Below are 23,172 nucleotides of genomic sequence, written 5' to 3'. Positions count from 1 at the left end.
GTGAGTCTTTGTAAGAGTGCTGTCGAGCAAGTTTTCTTTGTGGTTTTTCATATACTGTAATTGGTGCTTATGTTGGAGAATCAAAACAGCACAATAAGGGTCTTGTTTGTATAATGTGCAATTAGAGTGATGATACTTACCCCCTTTTTATACCTTTGAAAGTTTCCGTGTTTGTTTACTGAGCACATCATTAGTCTAGCGTCTTTGTAACGAGTCATATTTATTTATTTTTTTAAATTAAACTACTTCAGCGAACAGCAGGGGGTCCCACTGAGGCCTATACAGTGCAATATCGGTTAGCGTACGCCCCAGTTAGCGTGTTTTTGGGTAAACATTGAACATTTATGGCAAAGTTTTGCCCGGGTTTGTGTACATTTTTTGGTTAGGGTACAATATTGGATGCGTCTTTTTTGTGTTATTAACACACACTGCGAGAGTCGAAGTGTGTTCTTAATGTATTACAAATTGTCCTTGCTAGCAGCTTATTGGCTTGCTAATACAGCGAAACATTTTCTAGTGAGCATACAATGTGGCGTGCTTTGTCATGTTAATACGCTGTGAGCGCTTACCTGTTTTCTTAATGTATTTTTATCACAAAACGTCCTTGTTAGCAGCCTGTTAGCTTCCTAATACAATAGATCCTCGGTTAGCGTACGCCCCGGTAAGCGTGTTTTTGGGTTAACACCAAATTTACGGTGAAATTTTGCCTCAGTTTACATAAATTTTTTGGTTAGCTTACAATATGGCGCGCTTTGTCATGTTATTAATACGCTGCAACAGCTCAACTGTGCTCTTAATGTATTTTTATGAGAAATCATCCTTGTTAGCAGCCTATTAGCTTGCTAATACAGTGGGATATCGGTTGGTGTACACACCGGTTAGCATGTTTTGTGGTTAACGCTAACTTTACGATAAAATTTTGCCTGGGTTTGAGTACATTTTCCGTTTAGCGTACAATATGGTGTGCTTTGTCATGTTATTATTATGGTGCATGAGTCCAACTGTGTTCTTAATGTATTTTTATCACAAAATGTTCTTAGTAGCCTTTTTGCCTGCTAATACAGCGACGTCTCGGTTAACGTTGGAAATTTACGAAACTGGGCGTACATTTTCCAGTTTACGTACAATATGTTGCCTGTCGCGTCGTGTTATTAATACACTGCGTGAGTTGAACTTTATTCCTAATGTATTTTTTTCACAAATTGTCCTTGCTCGGAGCCTAATAGCTTTCTAATACCGTGGAACCTCGATTAGCGTACGGCCCGCTTAGCGTGTTTTTCAGTTAACGCCAAAATTTTGCCTCAGTTTGCGTATTGATACACTACGTGATTCTGAGCGTTCTTCATGTGTTTTTATCACAAAACTGTTAGCAGCCTATTAGCTTGCTAATACAGTGGACTCTGGTTTGCATGTTTTTCAGTTAACATTCAAAATGTACGGCAACATTTTGCCTCGGTTTGCGTATTAATACACTGCGTGAGTCTCAGCGTTCTTCATGTGTTTTTATCACAAAACTGCTAGCAGCCTATTAGCTTGCTAATACAGTGGACTCTGGTTTGCATGTTCTTCAGTTAACATTCAAAATGTACGAGTTTGCTTACATTTTCCAGTTAGCGTAAAATGTGGTGTGCTTTGTCGTGTTATTGATATACTTTGTGAGTCCAACTGTGTTCTGAATGTATTTTTATAACACAACGTCCTTGTTAGTAGCCTATTAGCTTGCTAATACAGTGGAACCTTGGTTAGCGTACGCGCCTGTTAGTGTGTTTTTCCGTGAACGTCAAATTTACTGAAAAATGTTGCCTTGTTTCGCGTACATTTTCTGGTTAGCATACAAAATTGGCACACTTTGGTGTGTTATTAATATACTGCAAGAGTCCAACTGTGTTTATCACAAAACGTCCTTGTTAGCAGCTTGCTAATACATGGAAACAGGAAGTGGAACTAAGGTTCCATTGTACTTCCCAGCTCTCTCATCAAAATGCAATGGGCTTATCCCACTACAACATTTGGTGGAAATCAGTTCAGTCTTCCAGTCAAAGGGCCAGTCTTCCAAACAAATGAATAATTTAAAAAAACGGGTGATGAAAACATGACCTCCATAACGGTGTCAACAACATTGTATATGTAGTCAATTACACTGGAAATCAATTAATTGGAATGTAAATGGAAACATTATTTTTACTCCGTCCTTTCTGCATTTTGTAAAGGCTAATACTGGATCATTATCCATTAAAGGTTTTATGTTCCGTAATAAAAGTAAAGGATGCCCTCAGGGCTCATGGATGTCATTTCCCTGTCTTGTAATGTCAGACAGAAAAGGCCGTTGTTTAATTTCCTGCCGTATATTATCGTCTCTCCCACACACATGAGCTTTTTCATTACACACATCATCCTTTCGGCTCTTGTCAATCCTGGATACATAAATGTATTTTTAAAATATACCTCATCTCTAGATAACATACCCGACACAATGGAACCTTGGTTAGGATCATTAATCCGTTTTCCGAAGGTCTGACTCTAACATTTAACGTCACTTTGACCTTGACTGAAGATGAGAATGTTGCCATAAATTGTATGTTAACCAAAAAACACAATAACCGAGGCGTATGCTAACTGAAGTTTGACTGTAATAGCAAGCACATAGGCTGCTAACGGGGACGTTTTGTGATAAAACACAGTTGGACTCACGCAGTGTATTAATAACACGACAAATGTACGCAAACCGAGGCAAAATTGTGGCGTAAATTTTTGTCGTTAACCGAAAAACCCGCTAATCGGTGTGAGAAAGTGTGTTTTTCAGCTTGTGGACAGTACAGGAACAACACTGCGGCATATGCACGGGGCGCGTGTTTATGGAGGCGTGCTAATCCAAATTAGCTTTGTTTTTCCTCGGCAGAGATCCGCGCCGTACTAAGTGCCATTCTCCGTTATGCAAGTCGCTTCTCAAGTGATTTATGCAAATGTGTGTAGACTAACCTGGGTGCGATTATATCCTCATTAGCATATCCAGTGAGAGATCAGATAAGCACAAAGTTAACATGGCTGACACACTTTCTCAGCAGTCTATCACTGCCGCCGTGTATTTTTCTAAGCAGTCGCAAGCTGCTTGTACAAAACAAGGGAGGTTGCTGAGAATGACACCTAAGCATGTCAATAACATCTCATGGCTGACAGATTTATCAAGCACGACGGCAAAGTGCAGGAACCGAAGCTGCCCGCATGCCTCTGTGCATTATTTTTTCAAACGCCAGGGCGATAAATTATTGACTCATCTCTTCATTCAGTCATTGAAGGTGGCACGGTGTATGAGCAGTACGTAGGCTATGTATTCATCATTCTCAAGTTAAACTTAACGTATTAAACAGCCGCATTTTAACATCAAAACTTCACTTTTGTATTCACAAATGACTTAAAATAGATGTGTGTATTTAGTTGGTCAATGGCTGGCGCAGCAGCTACAATCTCCATGACAGCCATAGTTAGTGTCCTAATTAAACAACACAGCTGTCTAAAATACCACAATTCTCAATCAGCACAGCAATCATATCGTCGCACATTACTTACATAGTCTGCAAGCAAAAGGGCATTAGGAAGTTATCCTTAGCAAAAAGCGTCGGGTAGACTTGTGAGCATGTGATTGTGGACGTAATTGTAAGTGTAATAAGACAAGTCCCTCTTAAAAGTCCTAATAGGCAACACAAACAACATGTAGAAGGACGGTGACAAAGCAGTAAAGCATTCTGTCTATATGTCCAATCATTTGTTTACTCCCCGTGCAACGAGGAGTGCTCTCAGTAACAAAGAGAACATTGATTCCCCTGAGGGGACTGTTTGATCCTTTCTCTCCACGCCGGTCGTAAGGGGGGGGGGAGACAATCTCACAAAAGCACAATAAAAGTCCTTAAAGTACAAAACAGCTGCCACACGTGCGCTCCAGTGGCCGTGCATCTGCTCTGTTGAGGTTGTTTGGCTTCTTTTCTTGCATTTTAATGGAGATTTTAGACAGCCGCCAATCGTAAACCGGCCGCTGTCTGGGTGCATTAAAGCCTTGGTCACAACCGCTCGGTATCGTACAAATTATCTGATACCAGTGCCAAATTGGGTCTTCCAAAACACGCCGGCGCTTAAACGGCGTTACAGTTTTACGTCATTTTGTGACATGCAAGTTGAACAGAATAGTGATACTGTATAAATACAGTAATCCTTCATTTATCACGGTTAATTGGTTCCAACCGTTACAAGTGAGCTTCCGCAAAGTATGTCTCCTTATTTAAAAATAGAATATTTCGAAAACCTGCTTATGACCTTGTTAATATGATTTTTAATGTTATTAGAGCTCTCTAGACATGAAATAACACCCCTGTATTCACCTTTACACTCCTATTACCCAATGTAGTAGACGTAATAAAAGAAAATAAGACATATAAGACATAATATAGACGCTCACATGTTAGCATTGGGAGAGCTCCTTGTTCTTTTTTTTTACTTCCTGTTCTGTACAGCGGCTATTGTCTCATCAATGTAATGTAATAACTATTAAGGGCATTATTGTTAGACAGGAAGTGACGTCAGGGGGTTCAGAGGTGAGTTTTAGCTTGATGTGGGTTACAGTCGCAACAGTAGCCCGTTTTAGGATTATTGTGGCTGTTGTGAGAGCACTCAGACCTGCAATAAAAGCCTGTGGTTCTGGCGATCAAGTCTGGTACCGGCAGTGACACCTAGTGACTGGTGTAGAACAATACATAACATCACAACGTCTTTGAATGTGCCTTTTTTGTACTTGTAGTCATTTAGATATTTTTATGCTGGAAAATGCTTAATTTAGGCAAAAAATATGTAACATTTGCTTAAATATGTGTTTTTTTTCTAATAATAGGCCATATTCAACCATAAAACAACACGATTTATTAATATGCATTTGAAAAAGCATGATGGAGTGAAGCCGTGAAACGGAGAGAGATTACTCTACTTTCAGAAAATAGTGTTAATTCAGCATTGCATGCAATAAAACAGCATATTTTCTCCAAAAAACATGCGCCACAGACTCCAAATGATCAATTTCCTTGAACGTGACACAGTTCAATAATTAAAGGAGACTCGGTCCCTCAGGCAAGGGTGTTTTGAAAAGTGCACCACACGATATTTATAGTGCAAACTAATTATCTCCAGACAAGGATTGTCTACTGACGTAGAGAATAGAGGCAGCTGCACCCTTGGAGTGCTCTCTCACCCACTCACAAGGTGATTCGCTGCCACATGCGCAATGACACACAGCGAAGAAGCTGTACGGGTCTCGGTTATGTTTTAATTAACCGAGGAGGTATACCGTGACGCCGTGTGCGAGTAGCCCCGCAGTGCCGAAAACACGCAGGCGGTGAAGCGTGCGATTGTAAAATCGCAGACGTCGACGTATTCCTTGTCCGAGATTAAAAAATACCGCACTTATGGTCTCTTTCTGTCAAATTTGCAAGTCTATCGCTCAAAACATGAAAAGTACTTTGCCAATATGATAAGGCTGGAAACACAGAGGGAGTGAAATATACAGTATTATTTGGTGAAACTCAACATGACTGTTGTTCTGTTTCCTTCAGGCATATCCGCTCCAAACTGATATGGCTGCTGCATTTAGGAAACCTGAACCCCTGCACTTGGCCTTGTGGAGCTTCCTTCTACACCTCAGCCTCCTTCCTCAAGCCAGGTAGACCTTGACACTTCAGACTTTGCTCTGTGATTCACCATCTTGATTTCTCACGGTCAGATATTGTTTTTCGGTGAGGTGTTTTGAATCATGCCTCATTAATCGGGCCGAGTGCCGCAGTAGACGTAATCCAGCAAATACGCTCCTGATAAAAAGATAAGACTGGGGGAAAATTACAAGTATTCCCACTTAAGGAGAGTATCAAAATGCAAAAAGAAGAAACAGTCAGCAATTTATTGAAAACTGCATTTGAACTCAAACAGACTGTTCATCAGCTTTTATATCGTAGCCTTAAAAAGTCCAAATGTGCGCTAAAATCTGGCCTTCATGTCAGACATTCTGTCGAGGGAAAATCTGCTGCTGGCTAAAAGAAAATAGATGAGAGACAAGACAAGTTCTTGAAGAATAATGAGAGGTCCAATTTAATGAAACTTGGACGCAAGCAGACGAATCAATACAAGTTGAACAGAGGGCTTCTAGAGAAACTTCTACAGAGATGTTACTATACAGAATGTACGTATGCGAGAGGAGGGGGAGTTAAAATGAGAGGCTCAAGTTATCTCTCACATACCCAGACACTATTTGAATCAGGAGTTGAGGATATGGAGGACGTCTCCACAAAGGAGAAAATCATATGTTAGCCTAAAGACATCATGTGACAGAGCATGAGAAGGCTACTACTAAAACATCTTTTTCAACACAGTCACACTGTTATGACCTCCTGATGGCAAAGGCCAAAAGGCTTTCGGTCTTTGAACGTAGATAAATAGTTACTTTAATAATCCCCTTGAGGAAATTCGAGTATCTCTCATAGTTCATACAATAAAACATGCAATAAAGACAATAAAAGACTACAAATACAAACAATAAAAGCCAGGATGAGTTCAGAAGTGCAGTGCAACGTATGATGTTACTATTCCAGAAAACAGTGTCAGAGGTGTCTCTGTGTTCAGGAGCTTTTGTCATGCAGCTCTGATAACTGTTGGGACAAAACGACAAAAACGCAGCAGGACTGTTGAACTGCACATCTTACAGTTCAACTCACAACGCATCATCATTGCCGAGGTTGGACACAGTAAGATTACACATTACTTATAAGATCTTGAGAAAAAAAAGACAAGTGGTAGACCCCCCCAACATTTCACCCGCACTAAGGCGGGGGAGCCGATGGGCTTGTCAGTGAAGACGGGTCGATATTCGACTCAAATTAGGGCCCTTACTGATGCTGCCTGCAGCCCAATAACATAAGACGGCATCTGCAAGAGAGTCCCACGTGACAAAGTGCCACAATCTTCACGGTGATGGCTGGGTCTTTCAACCGGGCGACACTGCAACATCCCCACATAGCGATAATTCTACAAACTATACTGTAACTGCTACAGTAGAACCCGTTTAAGTCGTTGACCTACTTTCTTTGGCTGCTGGCTCCATTGTGGTCTATTTTGCAACCGTGATGAATAAGAAAAGCAGAGACTTGAGGTGAGAAACACTCTTGAATTCAAGAAATAACTCATGGCAAAACACGAAGGTGGTGTCTGTGGCGATCTCGCTGATGCTCTTTGTCAACAATCGCGTCTTCAGTGAAGGTAAAAGTAACCTTACGTGTTCATTTCTCCCTTTCATTCATCATTTATGTCTCTTTCGCTGCACCAGGAGCAAGCCACATAGCCACATAGCCACATAGCCACATAGCCGCATAGCCACATAGCCACATATCCGCATAGCCGCATAGCCACATAGCCACATAGCCACATAGCCACATAGCCACATGCACTCTGCAGAGGGAAATCTTGAGTGAAAGAACAGCTCTCGGTTGAACATACATGCACATAAAACATATAATATACGCAGGGGTCCCCAATCAGTACCGGTCCGTGACAGTTTGCTTGTGCTAACTTTCTCCGACACTGCACAGATAGACTCTTCTTTCACCTCATATTCGTTCCCAAATGCTGGTACTGCGTAGGAATGCATAAAGGTAAGGTTTGTTGACGTTATCAAGCGCTAACGTGCATATTTGTTCCGTGCACAACCTCAAGTTAATTGATGCTTTAGCACACTGCCTGTCATCGACACATCCGCTGCCTGTCTCGTCTCTCTGAAAAACAAACTCCAGGCTTGTGCTACTGGTGAGTCTGTATACATTTTGTGCTTTTATATTTTGATGTTGCGCCTGTCTTAGTTTTGTACACAATATATAATAAATCAGTATAAATCAGTTCGAGTCCGTGGTTCTCACTCGGAAAAGGGTGGAGTGCCATCTCCGGGTCAGGGATGAGATCCTGCCCCAAGTGGAGGCGTTTAAAGTACCTCGGGCTCTTGTTCACGAGTGAGGGAAGGATGGAATGTGAGCTCGACAGGCAGATTGGTGCAGCGTCTGCAGCGATCCCGACTCTGTATCGGTCCGTTGTAGTGAAGAGGGAGCTGGGGTGAAGGGCAAAGCTCTCAATTTGCCGGTCCATCTACGTTCCTACGCTCATTTATTGTCGTGATGGGTCGTGACCGACAGGACAAGAGGGTTCTCCCTTAGAGATAAGGTGAGAAGCACTGTCATGTGGGAGAAACTTGGAGTAGAACCGCTGCTCCTCCGCATTGAGGAACCAGATGAGGTGGCTCTGGCATCTGGTCAGGATGCCTCCCGGGACACGTTGGAGAGACTATGTCTCTCATATGGCCTGAGAATACCTCGGGATCTACCGGGAGGAGCTGGATGAAGTAGCTGCTGCCCCTGCGACCCGACCTCGGGTAAGCGGAAGAAGATGGATGGGTGGACAAAATACATAAATAGCATTAGACCAGACCGGTCCGCCGGAAGTTTGTGGGATCACGAGCGGGTCCGTGGGTCCAAAAAGGTTGGGAACCACTGCATGGCTTACAGTACATACGTATGTCTTACATATGCATCTGTTCACTCCTGACTACACATACAGTAGTTGCCTGTTAACCAAGTCTGACATCCACCTGTTCTGTGAAAGCTATCATCTCTGTCATTCATTGTTTGTCATTTGTGGTGCGTCACCCTTTCAGTGCACTGTGTCTAATGTAATGACCCCAGCTTGATATAACGTCTTCTGGTACAGTTCTCCTCCATCTTGTAATCTGTCTCGTCATTGCATAGTCCACTGCCACACTATCACAACTATAATTGTAAAACTATAAACATGTGTTTTGTGTTAACGTTTTTGACTTTCTGGAACGGATGAATTTGATTTACGTTATTTCTTATGGAAAAAACATATTTTTCTTGAGTACATTTTGGACCTTCTGGAACGGATTCATGACGATAACCAAGGTTCCGCTGAAAAGATTCAGAATTGAAATGAGGATTAAAATGGAACACCTTGTGTGAAAACAAGGTGAGCGTGTCCTCGCATCTAAATTGTGCACAGATCGAAGTTTCACTGACTGCTGAATTCATTTGCATTGTGCAGCACAACACTGTGGCGATTGTCCATTCACAGCATTTCCTCTCTTGCTTCTTGTGCACATTCTCCAACGCGTGTGTCAAGAGTCAGCTAAAAAGAAAGCCCCTCCGTGTCCAGGCGTCACTCTAATCATGCCCCTTGTAATTTCACGTGAAGAGAACGCGTACCGGTTGCCGCGTTAGCATTGTTGATAAGGCCGAACATTATAGCAGGGGGAAGTAGCTGTGTGTAAATCGCTTTAACATTTTGCACACTGAAGCAAAACCTCACTAAACCAGGAAGAAGAAAGCAGGCTGGGGAAAATGTGAGGAGGATTAGCCTAGTTTGCTTTGTCATGGTGCACCTTGGTTCTCCACGGTTATTAGGAGCACACTGTGTTTGTAATTACTTCTATCAGATAGAAATATAGTGGGAGGAAAAGGTGCTAGTCACTCACCGTTTTCATTATAGATAAGGCGCATGTGGATAACCTGCGTGGGGTCAAAGCTGCTGTTAGCGCGCTGTGGACATTATAAAATAATGGGCTGCCAATTTTTGATCAGCTGGGGTAGGCTCCAGCTCACCAGTGACCCTGAAGAGAAAAATTGAAAAATCAGCAATAATTTGACAAGAATAAAGTCAAATATTAACTTTAAAAGTTGTAATTTAACAGGAAAAATGCGTAACTTTACAAGAATGATGTCATAATATTAGGAGGAAAAATAACACCATTTTAGTAAAAAAAAGTCAATAAAGTCAAACTATTTTTGGAATAAAGTCTTAATTACAAGAAGGAAGTTGAAATAGTTGGAAAATTTTAAAAAAAACCCTGCAGAAATGGAAAAAAAACTGTAATTTTATGAGAATAAAGTTATAATATTAAAAGGAAAAAAAGTCATATTCTAACAAGAAAAAAAGGTGCAATTAAACTTGTAATATTATGAAGAAAATAATGTCATTTTAGTAGCATAGAAATCCATCCATCCATTTTCTATACCGCTTCTCCTCACTAAGGTCGCAGGGGCATCTCCAATTTACTTATTCTAAACTTAAGAAAGTGTTTCAAACGGAGTGGGGAAGAAGGACAAAGAAGCCAAAAACTTACCACTTCCACACGGAATGAGAGGAGACCCTTTTTTCACTCGATCTCAGCCGTGGCATGTCGGCTGAGCTCTGCTTGCTCAGCAGCCAGTCTCCATGCAGTGTGAAAGGTAACGTAATATAAGGTCGTTTCTCATAGCATTACTGATGCCTAGTGACCACAATACTACATAGAACTTGTCTTTTGATATTTTTTGACCAATAATAGGCCATAGTCAACCACGAAACAGCGTAGTGAGGGAACGATATTCGAACCGCGATATAGCAAGGGACAACTGTACATCTTAATAATCTTTCACATACACATGGTTATTCTTACAGGACTTCAAAATGTCAGGACATCAGTGCACAGGATATCTGTGTATCAGCAGAGCCTCCTCTGTCAGAGAGCTGCCACCTCCCTGGTGGCTTCTGATTCTATCATCGGGCTCCAAATCGGCTTTCGTACAGTCGAGGCAGGAGACATTCCTGATGAATTACGGTGTAACTGACAAATCCCCTTTGGGGAACTGGCATTCTGCACATTTCCTGCACATTTCAAAAAGGAACCTGACATGCCAGATGGTTTGTTTCACAAGAATATCTGGGAAGGAGTTGATAGAAAGTGTTTGGAAAAGGGGGCTGGCGCTTGCAAACAGACATGGAAGGTGGAAAGAGCAATGTCCAGGGTTTGTCAAATCAATCACTAAACTCCAGACACTGTGAGGATCCGAGTCAGGGGAAGATCATGGAAAGCATTCCGTGCTGTTCAGTGCTGCTCATGTTTGAATGAAAAAAATGCTTCCTCGTTCTGATAAAACTGCTGCAATAGCAGCATCCATGCATTCGTTGTCATGGGCAACCGTTGCTATAGTACATCAAAATCCAAATTATTAATTGCATAATTTCCGTGAACTAGTCGTGAACGCAACGCGAACGCACCGCAACCTGTGTGCAAACAATGTGGGTGGTGCGAATCAAAGCGTGCCTCTGCCTGTCTCAGCAAGTCGGGTGAATCTCAAGTAATTTGTGTCGCGTCTTGGATCTTCCTGGCAACTTTCTGTTAATAACTAATCATAATGCCCAAAGCGATGTCTTCTAGTCAGCAATTCCCTCTCCCACACTGTCCGTGTCCTTCCTGCTCTTTGCACATTTTCTACCTGCAGCTGCGAGAAAATACAGACTTAGCTTTCTTTATTGCATAAGGTTCTTCTCTGGAGTTCAACATCTTGTAGGTCCCTTGCAAATAAAGGAATTCATGAAGGTATAGGGGTGATGCCTGCTGTTGCGTGGCGTCACAGCGGGACCAAATAATGCCACGACTGCTTCACGGATGCGGGAAGTGGTGATGATAACGCATACCCATGCGGGGAACAATGCGTGTTGCGCGTGTTATTGTCGTGCACAAGACGTAAACATTACTTGACAAGGTGCAAATGATTCGTGCGGGAGCGTGGTCATTTCGCGCCAATGCTAATTCATGCATAATAGAACGCAAACAATGCGCGATCTCGTCCTCACGCCGTTTTCAGCCGTGCCGTAAATAAATAAATAAATGACACGTATTGCCACGGCAAATTGCGGGACAATGCGGAGGCAAAATGCGTGCAAGTGTAAACGTCACTTAAGACAGCTCTCTGTCGCTTTCACCTGTGAATGCAGTCAAGCAAAACTTACCCTCCCAGTCTGAAAGTGAGCATAGACATTCAGTGCTACTGTATTTGTTGATTGAATAAACAATGCAAAAGGACACACCGGTCAGGCACATGCTCCAATACTTTTGTGCACAAAGAAATGGATGGGTTCATGTGCATCTGATCCAGACATATCTGGAAATAAAAGCTAGTGTTGCTCTCCGGTCTTATGTTCATCTTTTGATGGCAAACCCAAATGAATTGGCCTCACTGTCCCAATAGTTTTCCAGGGCAGCGTGTCAGCATTCTCCATCCGCCTCGCAAAGTTCTATAAACCTGACATGATTGAGCCATTATTCTCAACAGTCTATGCATTACAAATACATAAACAAGATTGCTTGTTTCCAACCCTGCCTCCCCCTGGACAGTCGACACTTAAGTCGGGGGCCATCTTCTTGTCTGTTTTGTTTGTAATGTGTATCTACGTGGCCGGCTAATGTGGCATCTAATCAATAGCTATAAGGATGAGAGTGCAATGTGTACACTTTCACTATGGATTGGCTCCAAACGTTGGCCACTGTTCTCCCCTTGTCTTCCATGAATTATTCACCAAGTGGTGGTGAGAGGCATCACTTGGAGAGGTGACCTGGTCAACAGATAACATTGTGTTTCGGCAGCGCTGTCAAGGTTAATGTGTCACAGGTCTTGAGAAGGGTAATATATTCATGGGCCAGCCACTTTGCTGATTGAATTATCGGGTGGGGGGTGTAGTGGCTTCTCGGATGAGGAGGGGAGGAAAGCAAATGTTAGTCATGGCACATAGGTGAATGTTTTCCACTCCTTTAGCCGAATAACAGCAGCGAAATGCTATGCTTTGCATCCCATTCCAAATGATATTTTCCCTTTCAAAGATTGGTCACAGTGCACAAGTAAAATGTTATTTCAATATTTTTTTACAGGGCACATAGAGTGGACTCATTCAAATGACTTTGCCTTCCTAGTCAGGGGCATCACGCGTTGCAATGTACTTTGTTGTGGGAGCATTGTTGTCATTTGTATGCCGTCTTTCTGTGGCTGATTATTCTTTAGATGCCACGTTGTTGCAGACCACAAGAAAAGAGCATGAAGATCACAGTTCACCGCAGCTTGTCACCACGTGTTATAAATCAATCCGCCAAACGGAAGACAAACCTGTTCTTTAACTTGGACACACCCATCTTATACGTTTGGCCGCTGTAAAGCAGTAAATCCCAGGAGACATCTCGCCGCTCTGGGACCCGCTCCGTTTTAGACGAGTATGAAGTCAACCCTCGTTTATAGCGGTTAATTGGTTCCAGGCCCAACCGTGATAAATCCCCGTTATAGGATTCAATATTCAATGGAATATTATCATAGTTAGAACATAGAAACCTTGTTTATGACTTTCTAAATAAGTTTTTTAACATTATTAGAGCCCTGTAGGCATGAAATAACACCCCTATAGTCAACTTTACATTCCTATTATTCATTGTTTACATCGCATCGCAACTCTTATGCTGCAGGGACTCTCTTAGCGAGCTGTGAAATCGATGCACCCAGGAAGGAAGTGCTGCTAATGCTTGAAATGACCAAAATACACCAAAATACTGTAAGTATTCCATGTTATCATGCATGTACCTGTTACTACATGCTCACAGCATGGATAGAAAACCATAAAACCTTTTTGGAGGTTTTTGGAGATATTTTAATAACTGGCATTCAAGGCAGAATATGTGTGTCCCATTAGGTGCATTAATTAACTGCCTTTTTTTTAGCTGTTTTTATGTCTTTAGAACACACAGAAAAGAGAAAAAATTCCAAAATTCCAAAAAAAGTGCAGCTTTCCTTTAAGTTTAGAATAAATTAATCCAGAGGCTAACTGGTTAGCTCTGCCAGCTTGGTAGCTAGCGGCCGTCTCGAGTTCCTGCAGCATAGGAGTTGGAATGTGGTGTAAGCAATGAATAATAGGAGTGTAAAGGTGACTATAGGGGTGTTGTTTCATGTCTACAGGTCTGTAATAATGTTACAACTTGTATTTAGAAAGTCATAGCAAAGTTTTGCTTACTTTGCTACGAAAATATTCTATTTCTTAACATTGAATCCTGTATCGCACAACAATTCACTGCAATAAACGAGGGACGACTGTACATACAGAAGGGGTACGCACCTGTGAACCACTACTATGAGGTAATTGTGATTGAGCCCTATGAACTCTGGCAATGGAAAGAAGATTCTGACTGGCTGCACAACAGCATCTGCAAGATAGTTCAAATGTTCAGTTTTGTCATAAAGCCATCGGTAGTGCGGTGATTAACGTAGCTGACTTTACTGCAGCTGGCAAGGGATCAATTCTCGCTCAATGCTTTGTTCTAAGTCGCCCTGTGATTGACGGATTGTCTGGGAACACAAGTGAGTACCAACTTAATTGAGTCCTGCCTTGAGTCAAGCAGGGTGGTGGTACAGTCATGCTTTGAGGTGGCACGAGTGCTGCCCGCTTTGGGGGCGCTGCAGGTTCATTGATGGGGCAGGAACCGCTGCCTTTGGAAACTGGGCCGCATGGCAGTTTTCCAACATAACGACCAAAACTGAACCCAACTGTGAGGCATCCTCAATGCAAGGTGATGTAACATCCATAAAAGCACGGCTGGGAGTACATATTTAGTATACAAGGTAGTAACGCTGACAAATACTATGTTTTCAGAAGCGGTCGTATGTAAAACGAGAGGTCACGCAGACTTTTCAGAATTCAAATGAGCTGTGCGCTAATGACATTTGACTTTCAGTCAATTTTCAATTGATATAGCGAAGGTGTAACCAATTAGCAGACATCCCCAGGGGGCATGAATTAAACATGAGGCGAACTGGATTCCCTAAATTTTCTGAAACTGCGCCCAATACGCGTCAGAGTGAAACCCCCGTGAGAGTCCCGGAACCAATTGCATTCCGTATTCAGACACTTATTTTGTAGGACAATATAATGCATTTCACTTGTCAACAGAAATCTCCAATATCACTTTCTGCCGTGCGGAGCATTTTCTTAATGTACTTCATTTTGCTCAGCGACACCGTAATGTGAAAACTTGGGCAAAACAACAATGTTTGAAGGCCGCGGCACCAGTGCCAACATTTCAGGTTCCATTAGACTGAAGCGGATAGATTCACCCCTCTTGTTACAGTTGGATCATTTTGAATCAACCCTCTCCGAAGAAATTGCTTAAGACTGGAGGGAAAGAGTCTGAAGATGAAAGCTCAACATTTCCATGTGTTTGAAATAAAAAGTGCTTTAAAAAAAATAAAACAGCAAATAATCCATTTGGCTGCAGCATCTTAAAAAAGGAGTTATGAAAACAGATACACCCCAAACATATAATACATTACAGTCACCCCTCGCAACATCGCGGTTCAAATAGTGCTCCCTTGTTATATCACAGTGTTTCAAAAAATAATTAACTCATAAATTATGGCTGCTATGTAGTTCTATGTAGTATTGTGCTCACTTGGCATCAGTAATGTTATGAGACATGACGTTAGATTACATTACCTTTCACACTGCATGGAGACTGGATACTGAGCCAGCAGAGCCCAGCCGACATGCCGTGGCTGAGACGGACATGTCATGGCTGAGACGGACATGCCATGGCTGAGACGGACATGCCATGGCTGAGACGGACATGTCATGGCTGAGACGGACATGCCATGGCTGAGACGGACATGCCGTGACTGAGACGGACATGCCGTGGCTGAGACGGACATGCCATGGCTGAGACGGACATGTCATGGCTGAGACGGACATGCCATGGCTGAGACGGACATGCCGTGACTGAGACGGACATGCCGTGACTGAGACGGACATGCCATGGCTGAGACGGACATGTCATGGCTGAGACGGACATGCCATGGCTGAGACGGACATGCCGTGACTGAGATTGAGTGGAAAAAAAAGTTGTCCTTTCATTCCGTGTGGAAGTGGTAAGTTTTTAGCTTCTTTGTCCTTTCTCCCCACTCTGTTTAAGAATGTATATTCCGTTTATTAATATTGAATTCTGCTTTGCAGAAATTAATTTGTCGCGGTCTGGTTTGGAACCAATTAACTGTAATAAACGTACATCCATCCCATCCATCTTCTTCCGCTTAGCCAAGGTCGGGTTGCGGGGGCAGCAGCCTAAGCAAGCCTCCCCAGCTACTTGGTCCAGCCCCTCCCGGCGGATCCCGAGGCATTCCTAGGCCAGTTGAGAGCCATAGTCTCTCCAACGTGTCCTGGGTCTTCCCCAAAGCCTCCAATTGGTCGACCGTGCCCTGAACACCTCCTCTGGGAGGCGTCCGGTAGACATCCTGGCCAAATGTCATGATCTCAGCCGTCATCTGATCTGTTCTATATAGAGGCTAGAGTCTGCAGAGTCTAGCAAAAGTGGCCGCTATAGACAGGTGGCCTCTATAGACAGGTTGGTGTCCAGTTTGAATGTTGACCAGTAGAGGAAAAAAAAGAAAAAGAAAGGGAAAATAATAATAATAATAATAATGTTGACCAGTAGAGGGCACTGCGGACTGCGGATAAAAGTTGTACAGCACTACTAGGCTTGTTATTATCATGGTTCATGGTTCATGGTTTTAATCCTGAACATGAATATGAGTCAAACAGTAAGCACATCACATAGTACAATTCACAATTTTGCATGTCCAAAAAGGAGTAGGAAGAAGCAAAGCTTATTTAATCCTACCCCTCATCAGTTTCACATCAGTTGCAATACATTTATTCACCTCTTGTTCTTCCAAGTGTACTTTGTAGGTCTACATGACAATGTAGTGCAATCATAGCCAAGGTTTTTACTTACTAAAAGGAAGCTAGAGGCTTAATAATAACTGATAGAATATATCCACCACCCACAGAACAAAGCTGTGCTAGTAATGTCTTACGCTTGTTTTTTATATTTTACTTTTTATACGGCAGAGTGTCATTACAGCTTTAGTTCATCAGGAAGTCACGGGAAGTGACGGTGGGCGTCCCAAGCAGGAGAGCTAGGCTCAGTGCTAGCTGTGAGTTTCGAGAGAGTTGGGAAGTGTGTTTATGTTGGCGTGGATGTAAAGTCCTGCAGTGTTCTCCGCTGTTAATAAAGCCATTAAAGTGCATCGGCGACGTGAGTCTCTCCTTCCCCACAACAAGCGGCATTACAGTATTGACCAGTGCACACCAGGAAATAAACGGTGTCATTTCTTACAGGCATTGGCTGGACAGCTATGTAGTGGGGCTTGTTTAACCTTTGCCTTGTGGGCAAGCAGGAAGGAGAGACGATGCTGAGAGATGTGTGTGTGTTCTGAGCTGCTGTCTGGTGGCCCCGTTCAGTAAATAAAGTTGGCAGAAGCAACAGGAGAAGTTTCCTTCTTTGCTTCGGAGCTGAATAACACTGACAAGTTAACAGACTAGTAGCGAACGGAAAAGAAGATGGCTTTGTTTGTGTCGAATACAGAAGATGAGGACTTTGATGGATTTGTGGATGAGGATTGATCAAAAATAACGTGAGTACATTCTAAAATACTTCAATTAAGTACAACCGAACTCAGTTTTGCTCCCGCTGCCGCATGCATGCTAGCGTATGTTTTTTTTTATTGTAGCGTCGCTGGGAGCACGTCCTGTTCCCAGCCTACTTTGCGGTAATGTTTTGGTGCAAATGCTCTTAAAGTTACATGTTTGACCAGGAAATAGCAAGCTCAAAAGAAGACGGCTTTTTTATGTGGAACAACTGACAGTTTGTGTGGATCTTGTGAATGATTGTGACTGAGCTAGGTCTCAGTAATTAAAGTCTACACACGACGGCGTCATTGATTGAAAAACGAAACTTTTTCGTGCATGAAGCTTCTACTTGAGTTGGTAATTTGGCGGCTATATGCAGTCAGATATTGACCAAGGGAGACAAAATGGGTGGCCGCTGGCTGCGTTAGACAGGTGACTGCTATACACAGGGTCTATAACATGTAAGTTTGCTGCGGGGGATTTTTCAGTGGCTGCTATAGGCAGGTGGTCGTTCTATAAAGGTGTCCGCTAAGACAGGTTTGACTATACATATATATATATACTATATATATATATATATATATATATATATATATATATATATATATATATATATATATATACACACACATACACACACATATAGTATATATTATATTACATATAAATATACATGTTGTGTCAGATTATCCAAACCAAACGTCCTGTTTTCCCAGGGCATGTTCTGTTTTCATGTTCTGTTCTGGCTGTCCATTTTGTTAGAAGTGATGAACATTCACTGTGCCATTGAGTCGAGCGGCATTATGGAACTCTACTGCATGTGATGTAATCTCTGAGTGGGCAACTTTCTGAATTGGTAGAAAAGGCACGGAGTTGAGTCTCATAAAATGAAGGACTTCGTGTACAACGGCGGTTCAAATTCCCAAGTTCTTGCGACTTTGCCCTTATTTATTATTTTTAAACCCAAACAAAGCGAATATGCTTGTTTTACCAGAACATGACCAAAATGCTGGTGTCCACAACTCACATGTTGTATTTCACAATGCATTTCTTTCTTTCTTTCATGTACTTTACTAACAAAACCTGCAAATATGTTAAATAAGAAGACAATCAAATCTTTTTTGGTATTTTGTCATTATTTTTGGCAGATACTTTTTTGTCGTACTTCAACTGCAGTATGGAACAAAGATGCCACTGGATGCAATGACACTCTAAATGTAGAAGTGTGTGATGAAAGAGTAGCGATGTACACTTTCTATACAAGTGCACACTCCATTATCACCTACTCATAGCTTCCCCCCGCCAAAGACATAATGGTGTTAAATCCACTCACTCGTCTGGCGTCCTAAAGGCGTCTGCATGGAAGGTCATTCAAACGTCGTTAATGTTGCAGTATGGTCGAACAGCCTGCTGTCATACACAGGTTGTGCTACGCACGCAATGCCGGCTACACTCTCGGCTCTTGAATAAATGGTGGAAAATATGACCTGCAAACATGCTTTCTATGTAAATGTGCTCGTCTGGTCTTCTATTTGTTTTTTCTACTAAATAAAGTATTGAATCAAACCCAACCGTGAATTTCCTGTGTCTTTGCACCCCTACTTTCTACCGACCTGCTGTACGTGCCATCGTGCATGAAAAATAACCACATCTTCTACAGAGTCAGCTTTTCCGTCTCGTCACAGCACAGAATATCATGGAGCGTGCTTACAGTTACAAATGATTCCTTCATTGCGGCTGATAGCATCGCTGCCATCGCTGCAGATATCAGCGACACGCGTGGCACCGTGGCGTTCGTCTCAGAAGTGAATCAGAGTAGATTGATGTCACCCGCAATGATAGCACGCATTTCAGATGCTATCTCGGTGTTTGATCATTTCCTGGCCGTCATACCTTCAGCCTTCGTTCGTAGTGCTGCATCCCCCCTCCACCCCCCATGCTTTTTAAGCAGTTCCAGACGACGCCAGGATATTGAAACTATATGTAACTTTAATGACTGTGACAAAATGCCCCTCGCCAAACGCTAACTCTATCTTACTTGGAAATACTAACTGGATGCCTTCAAAGGCACTCAGTGTGTGGTCTGCTATGGAGCAGGGGTGCCCATCAGGTCGATCGTGATCGAGTGTGGGTCGATTGCAGGTAAAAGTCACTTTGTAGATGTCGTATAACATCAGTCAGCTGACATTAAGCTCTTTAAAAAGTGTGGGAACAATTGCTGTAGAGTCCATATAAACTTTGCACTGCCACACAGTTAAATAGTCATCCCTCGTTTATCACGGCTAATTGGTTCCAGACGCGACCGTGTCTGTTAAATGAATTTCCATGATATATGAGTCAATGCTATTCTTTGTTTACATGCAGGCTACGGGACCACTGCAAGGACATAACAGACGGCTGCCGCAAGCATGGCAAGCTAGCGAGCTAATTAGTTAGCCTCTCCAATTATTTTAACTTAACGAAGTGTTTCAAACGGAGTGGGGAAGAAGGACAAAGAAGCCAAAAACGTACCACTTCCACACGGAATGAGAACCTTTTTTTCACTCTATCTCATCCAGGCCATGTGGGCTGGGCTCTGCTGGCTCAGTCGTCAGTCTCCATGCAGTGTGAAAGGTGATGTCATCTAACGTCATGTCTCATAGCATTACTGACCACAATACTACATAGAACTTGTCTTCCAATATTTTGGACTAATAATAGGCCACAGTCAACCACGAAGCAGCCATCATTTATTACTTAATAATTTTTTTTAAAACCTTGATATGGTTACAGAGCGATATTCAAACCGTGATATAGTAAGGGACGACTGCAGTGCAAAAAAAAGTATTTATCATCACCTTTATACAGTTCCTTGGCCAAATGAATGTGGATTCTGAACGGGTTCTTTCTATGCATCCTTTCGACGTTCCTTCATAGAAATCAGCTGATGTTGATGTCATCCTGCTAAACTAAAACATAAGAAAAACAACAAACAAATCAACCACCTTGCATGGACGTTGGAGGAGGTCTGTGTTTTCTCCAAGTGGCCTTTTCCTGGTTGTTTGTGTGTGTGTGTGTGTGTGTGTGTGTGTGTGTGTGTGTGTGTGTGTGTGTGTGTGTGTGTGTGTGTGTGCTTGAGCCGCAAAGTGGCAGCGTGACAGCTGTACAGATAAGAAAGAAGCCGAACCCGCTTTGAGCACGAGTGCAGACTCTTCAGTCAACTCCTCTTGAAGTGCCACTTTTCTTTTCCTGGCCATTTCTGAGCATGCCATTTAAGATTGATTATCGTCTAGGCCGGGGAAATTAGCATACGACTGCTGTCAACTCCAACTCAAAAATCCACTGAATGACAAAGCGCCTTATTCATTTTTGGAGCTGCATTTAGCAAAGACCTGTCCTACTCTGCCTTTGCTCGATCGAGTCATGCGGAGGATTTATGGTGAAAAGCCAGAGGAATAGAGAGTGTATATGAGAGAAGTTGGCAGTTTATAGTGCATTAAATGGAAAGACGCGCCAGTGCCAGGAATGTTGGATTGCAGCTGTGACTAAGAATTTTGACAACGTGTGCAGCATGTTGAATCTATCGCCATAGAACGCTTCAGAGCCATTTGATTTCTATATAATAACATTTCAACAGGCTGTTAACGCACATTTGTGTAACACAGTGGTGCCAGGCACAGCCTTCTCTGCTGGCCTAAACATGATCAGAAACACTGATCTACATTTACGACTTCAATTCTTAAACTTTAGTTGCATGAAATTGGATGAATTTATTCCCAACTGTGTATTACCTTCATTTTGTCGCAAGTCTCTTAGCTGCACTGTTTCCAGTACATGTATGCGTATCTTCCATTTTTTTGTCCAATCAGATTTCAGCTTCTATGTGTTGCCAGGTCAGTGTAATCTGCCCAGGGCCTTCAGAATCAGGTTTTCCCTGGGAAACTCCCGTATTTTACCTTCTTTCCCGGTGCCCTTCTGTTTTATTAGTTTCCCGTATTTTAACTTTAATAAAAAATAATCCCGGCCAGTACTGCCGGAACAGCAGAGCTTCCGATCCGCTCGATGACACACGGGAAACATCGTTGCGATACGTCCTGTAGCCGGTAAAGTCAGCCCTTCAAAATACGGCAGTAGGCAGAACCCTGGGGTTCTGGTGGAAAGACCAGAAATTTTCCTTCATTTTCTGGAAAATAACCTTTTTTTCCAATGCAAACGTTGACAGGGATGTTGTACCGATCTAAAGAAAATGCATTTGCAGCATGAAAGTCAAACATGAAATCGCAGATTCATCAAGTTTTTAATTTTTTTTTTTTTTTTAATTTGTGTGATAACGTGCCACTCAGTGGCACGTTATCACACAAATTAAAGACAGTGGTACAAATATTGCTATTCGATTTCTTCTCTAAGTGTATGTAAACTGCAGATTGCGGGGGTGGGCCGGCGGTGCTGCTAACGAATCGTGTTTTGTTGTTGTTTCAATGCCGTATGCGCTGTGTTGTTTTTTTGTAGCTCGGTGTTTAAAGCCCTGACTTAAGGGCAGGTCAAGACTCACGATGGATGAAAAATATGGACGCTGGAAAAGCATGGCTAAAGTTGCCTGGAGATAGACTTTCACGATCCAAATGCCCCAGGTGCTGCTCTGTGAATGCACTCCCGCTGATGTCTCTCCCTCGGTGTTTGTGCATGTGTGTATTTCTGGCTTGTGTGCACATAGCATGTTCAATATAAGAGACGGCCTTGAGGGCCTAATAAAGGCTTGGTGATGTCACTTTTTAGAAGCGTGCTTTGAGCTTGGACACGTATGTTGCTTAAAAAAAAAAGATAAATGTCCTTAGCGTATCTTTGCAGCACGTGAATATGCAAATTTCTGTTTGGTTTCAGTGGCGTCGGGTTTGAAATGTATTCCACTTTCTTCTAACAGTGCAATATCCAAGTGTAAAAATGGGCTCTCCCAGTGGACATAAAGTATAACCTAGCAGCAGTTATAAAAAAAGAGAAAGAGTTTAGGTATTTGCTGAATCCCCAGGGTGGCTACCTTTAAAACATGTTCCAGGCAAGACCACCTGGGGAAAAAGGCTTTCATCAAGGCTGGGCTAGCACCCTGTTTTATTTTGTTTCTTTTGACTGACTCCATATCCATATACTCCATATCTGTGAACCTTACATTGTAAGCTACGACTAAGTAGGACTGGCTTAACACTGGCCTGGTGCTTGTTTAGTTTTTGCAATCTCTGTTAAAGAAAACATTCATTTTAAGGCTGCAACTAACGATTATTTTCTAGTCGATTCAGCTGAGGTTTGTTGTTTCGATTAATCGAGCAAGCGGTTGTGACCTAGACCAGCGGTCTCCAACCTTTTTCTCTTGTGAGAGCTGCTTTTACAAAACAAAAATGGCCGAGAGCGTCTCAGTTTTGGAACATTTATTTTCATAGCTTCAACCCGAATGAAGCGAATATGCCTGTTTTGCTAGAAAATGAACAAAATGCTCACATTTTGTATTTCAGAATGCATTTCTTTCTTGCGTTCTCGCATTAATAACTGAAAACCTGAATGAAAAGCAGGCTTGCGGGCACCTCATGTGGTCGTCGGGGGTTACATGGTGACCCCTGCACTGGACGAACCAGGTTCAGGTGCAATGGTAAAAAAAAAAAAAAAAATCTAATAAAATAATTTATAAATAACTACATACAATTTTATGTAAATGGATATCAATTTTGGAAATATGAGCCATTATTTTTTTTTTAAATAATATACAGTTAGAAATCCCACAGTTTTTGCATGTTTAAGTTATTTGTTGCGAGCTGCAACTTTGTTCAACCGTCCTTGAGCGCACCGTCTAACTTTCTC

The 23,172-nt window shown here is 42.3% G+C and overlaps 1 protein-coding gene across 2 annotated transcripts in view; it reads left to right on the top strand.

The window, feature by feature from the left end:
* The window catches only part of gabra3 (gamma-aminobutyric acid type A receptor subunit alpha3), a 141,802-nt gene that overhangs the window by 39,396 nt on the left and 79,234 nt on the right, over positions 1–23,172 (top strand). For both annotated transcript variants that reach the window (XM_054754332.1, XM_054754331.1), the window contains exon 2: positions 5,595–5,701. In XM_054754332.1, the coding sequence (XP_054610307.1) occupies positions 5,616–5,701 (86 nt within the window). In that variant the 5' untranslated portion in view covers positions 5,595–5,615. The remainder of the gene's footprint in view (positions 1–5,594; positions 5,702–23,172) is intronic.

Source organism: Dunckerocampus dactyliophorus, chromosome 16 (genome assembly GCF_027744805.1).
Source record: "Dunckerocampus dactyliophorus isolate RoL2022-P2 chromosome 16, RoL_Ddac_1.1, whole genome shotgun sequence".
Lineage (NCBI taxonomy): Eukaryota > Metazoa > Chordata > Actinopteri > Syngnathiformes > Syngnathidae > Dunckerocampus > Dunckerocampus dactyliophorus.
This window is presented reverse-complemented; position numbering and strand designations above follow the sequence as displayed.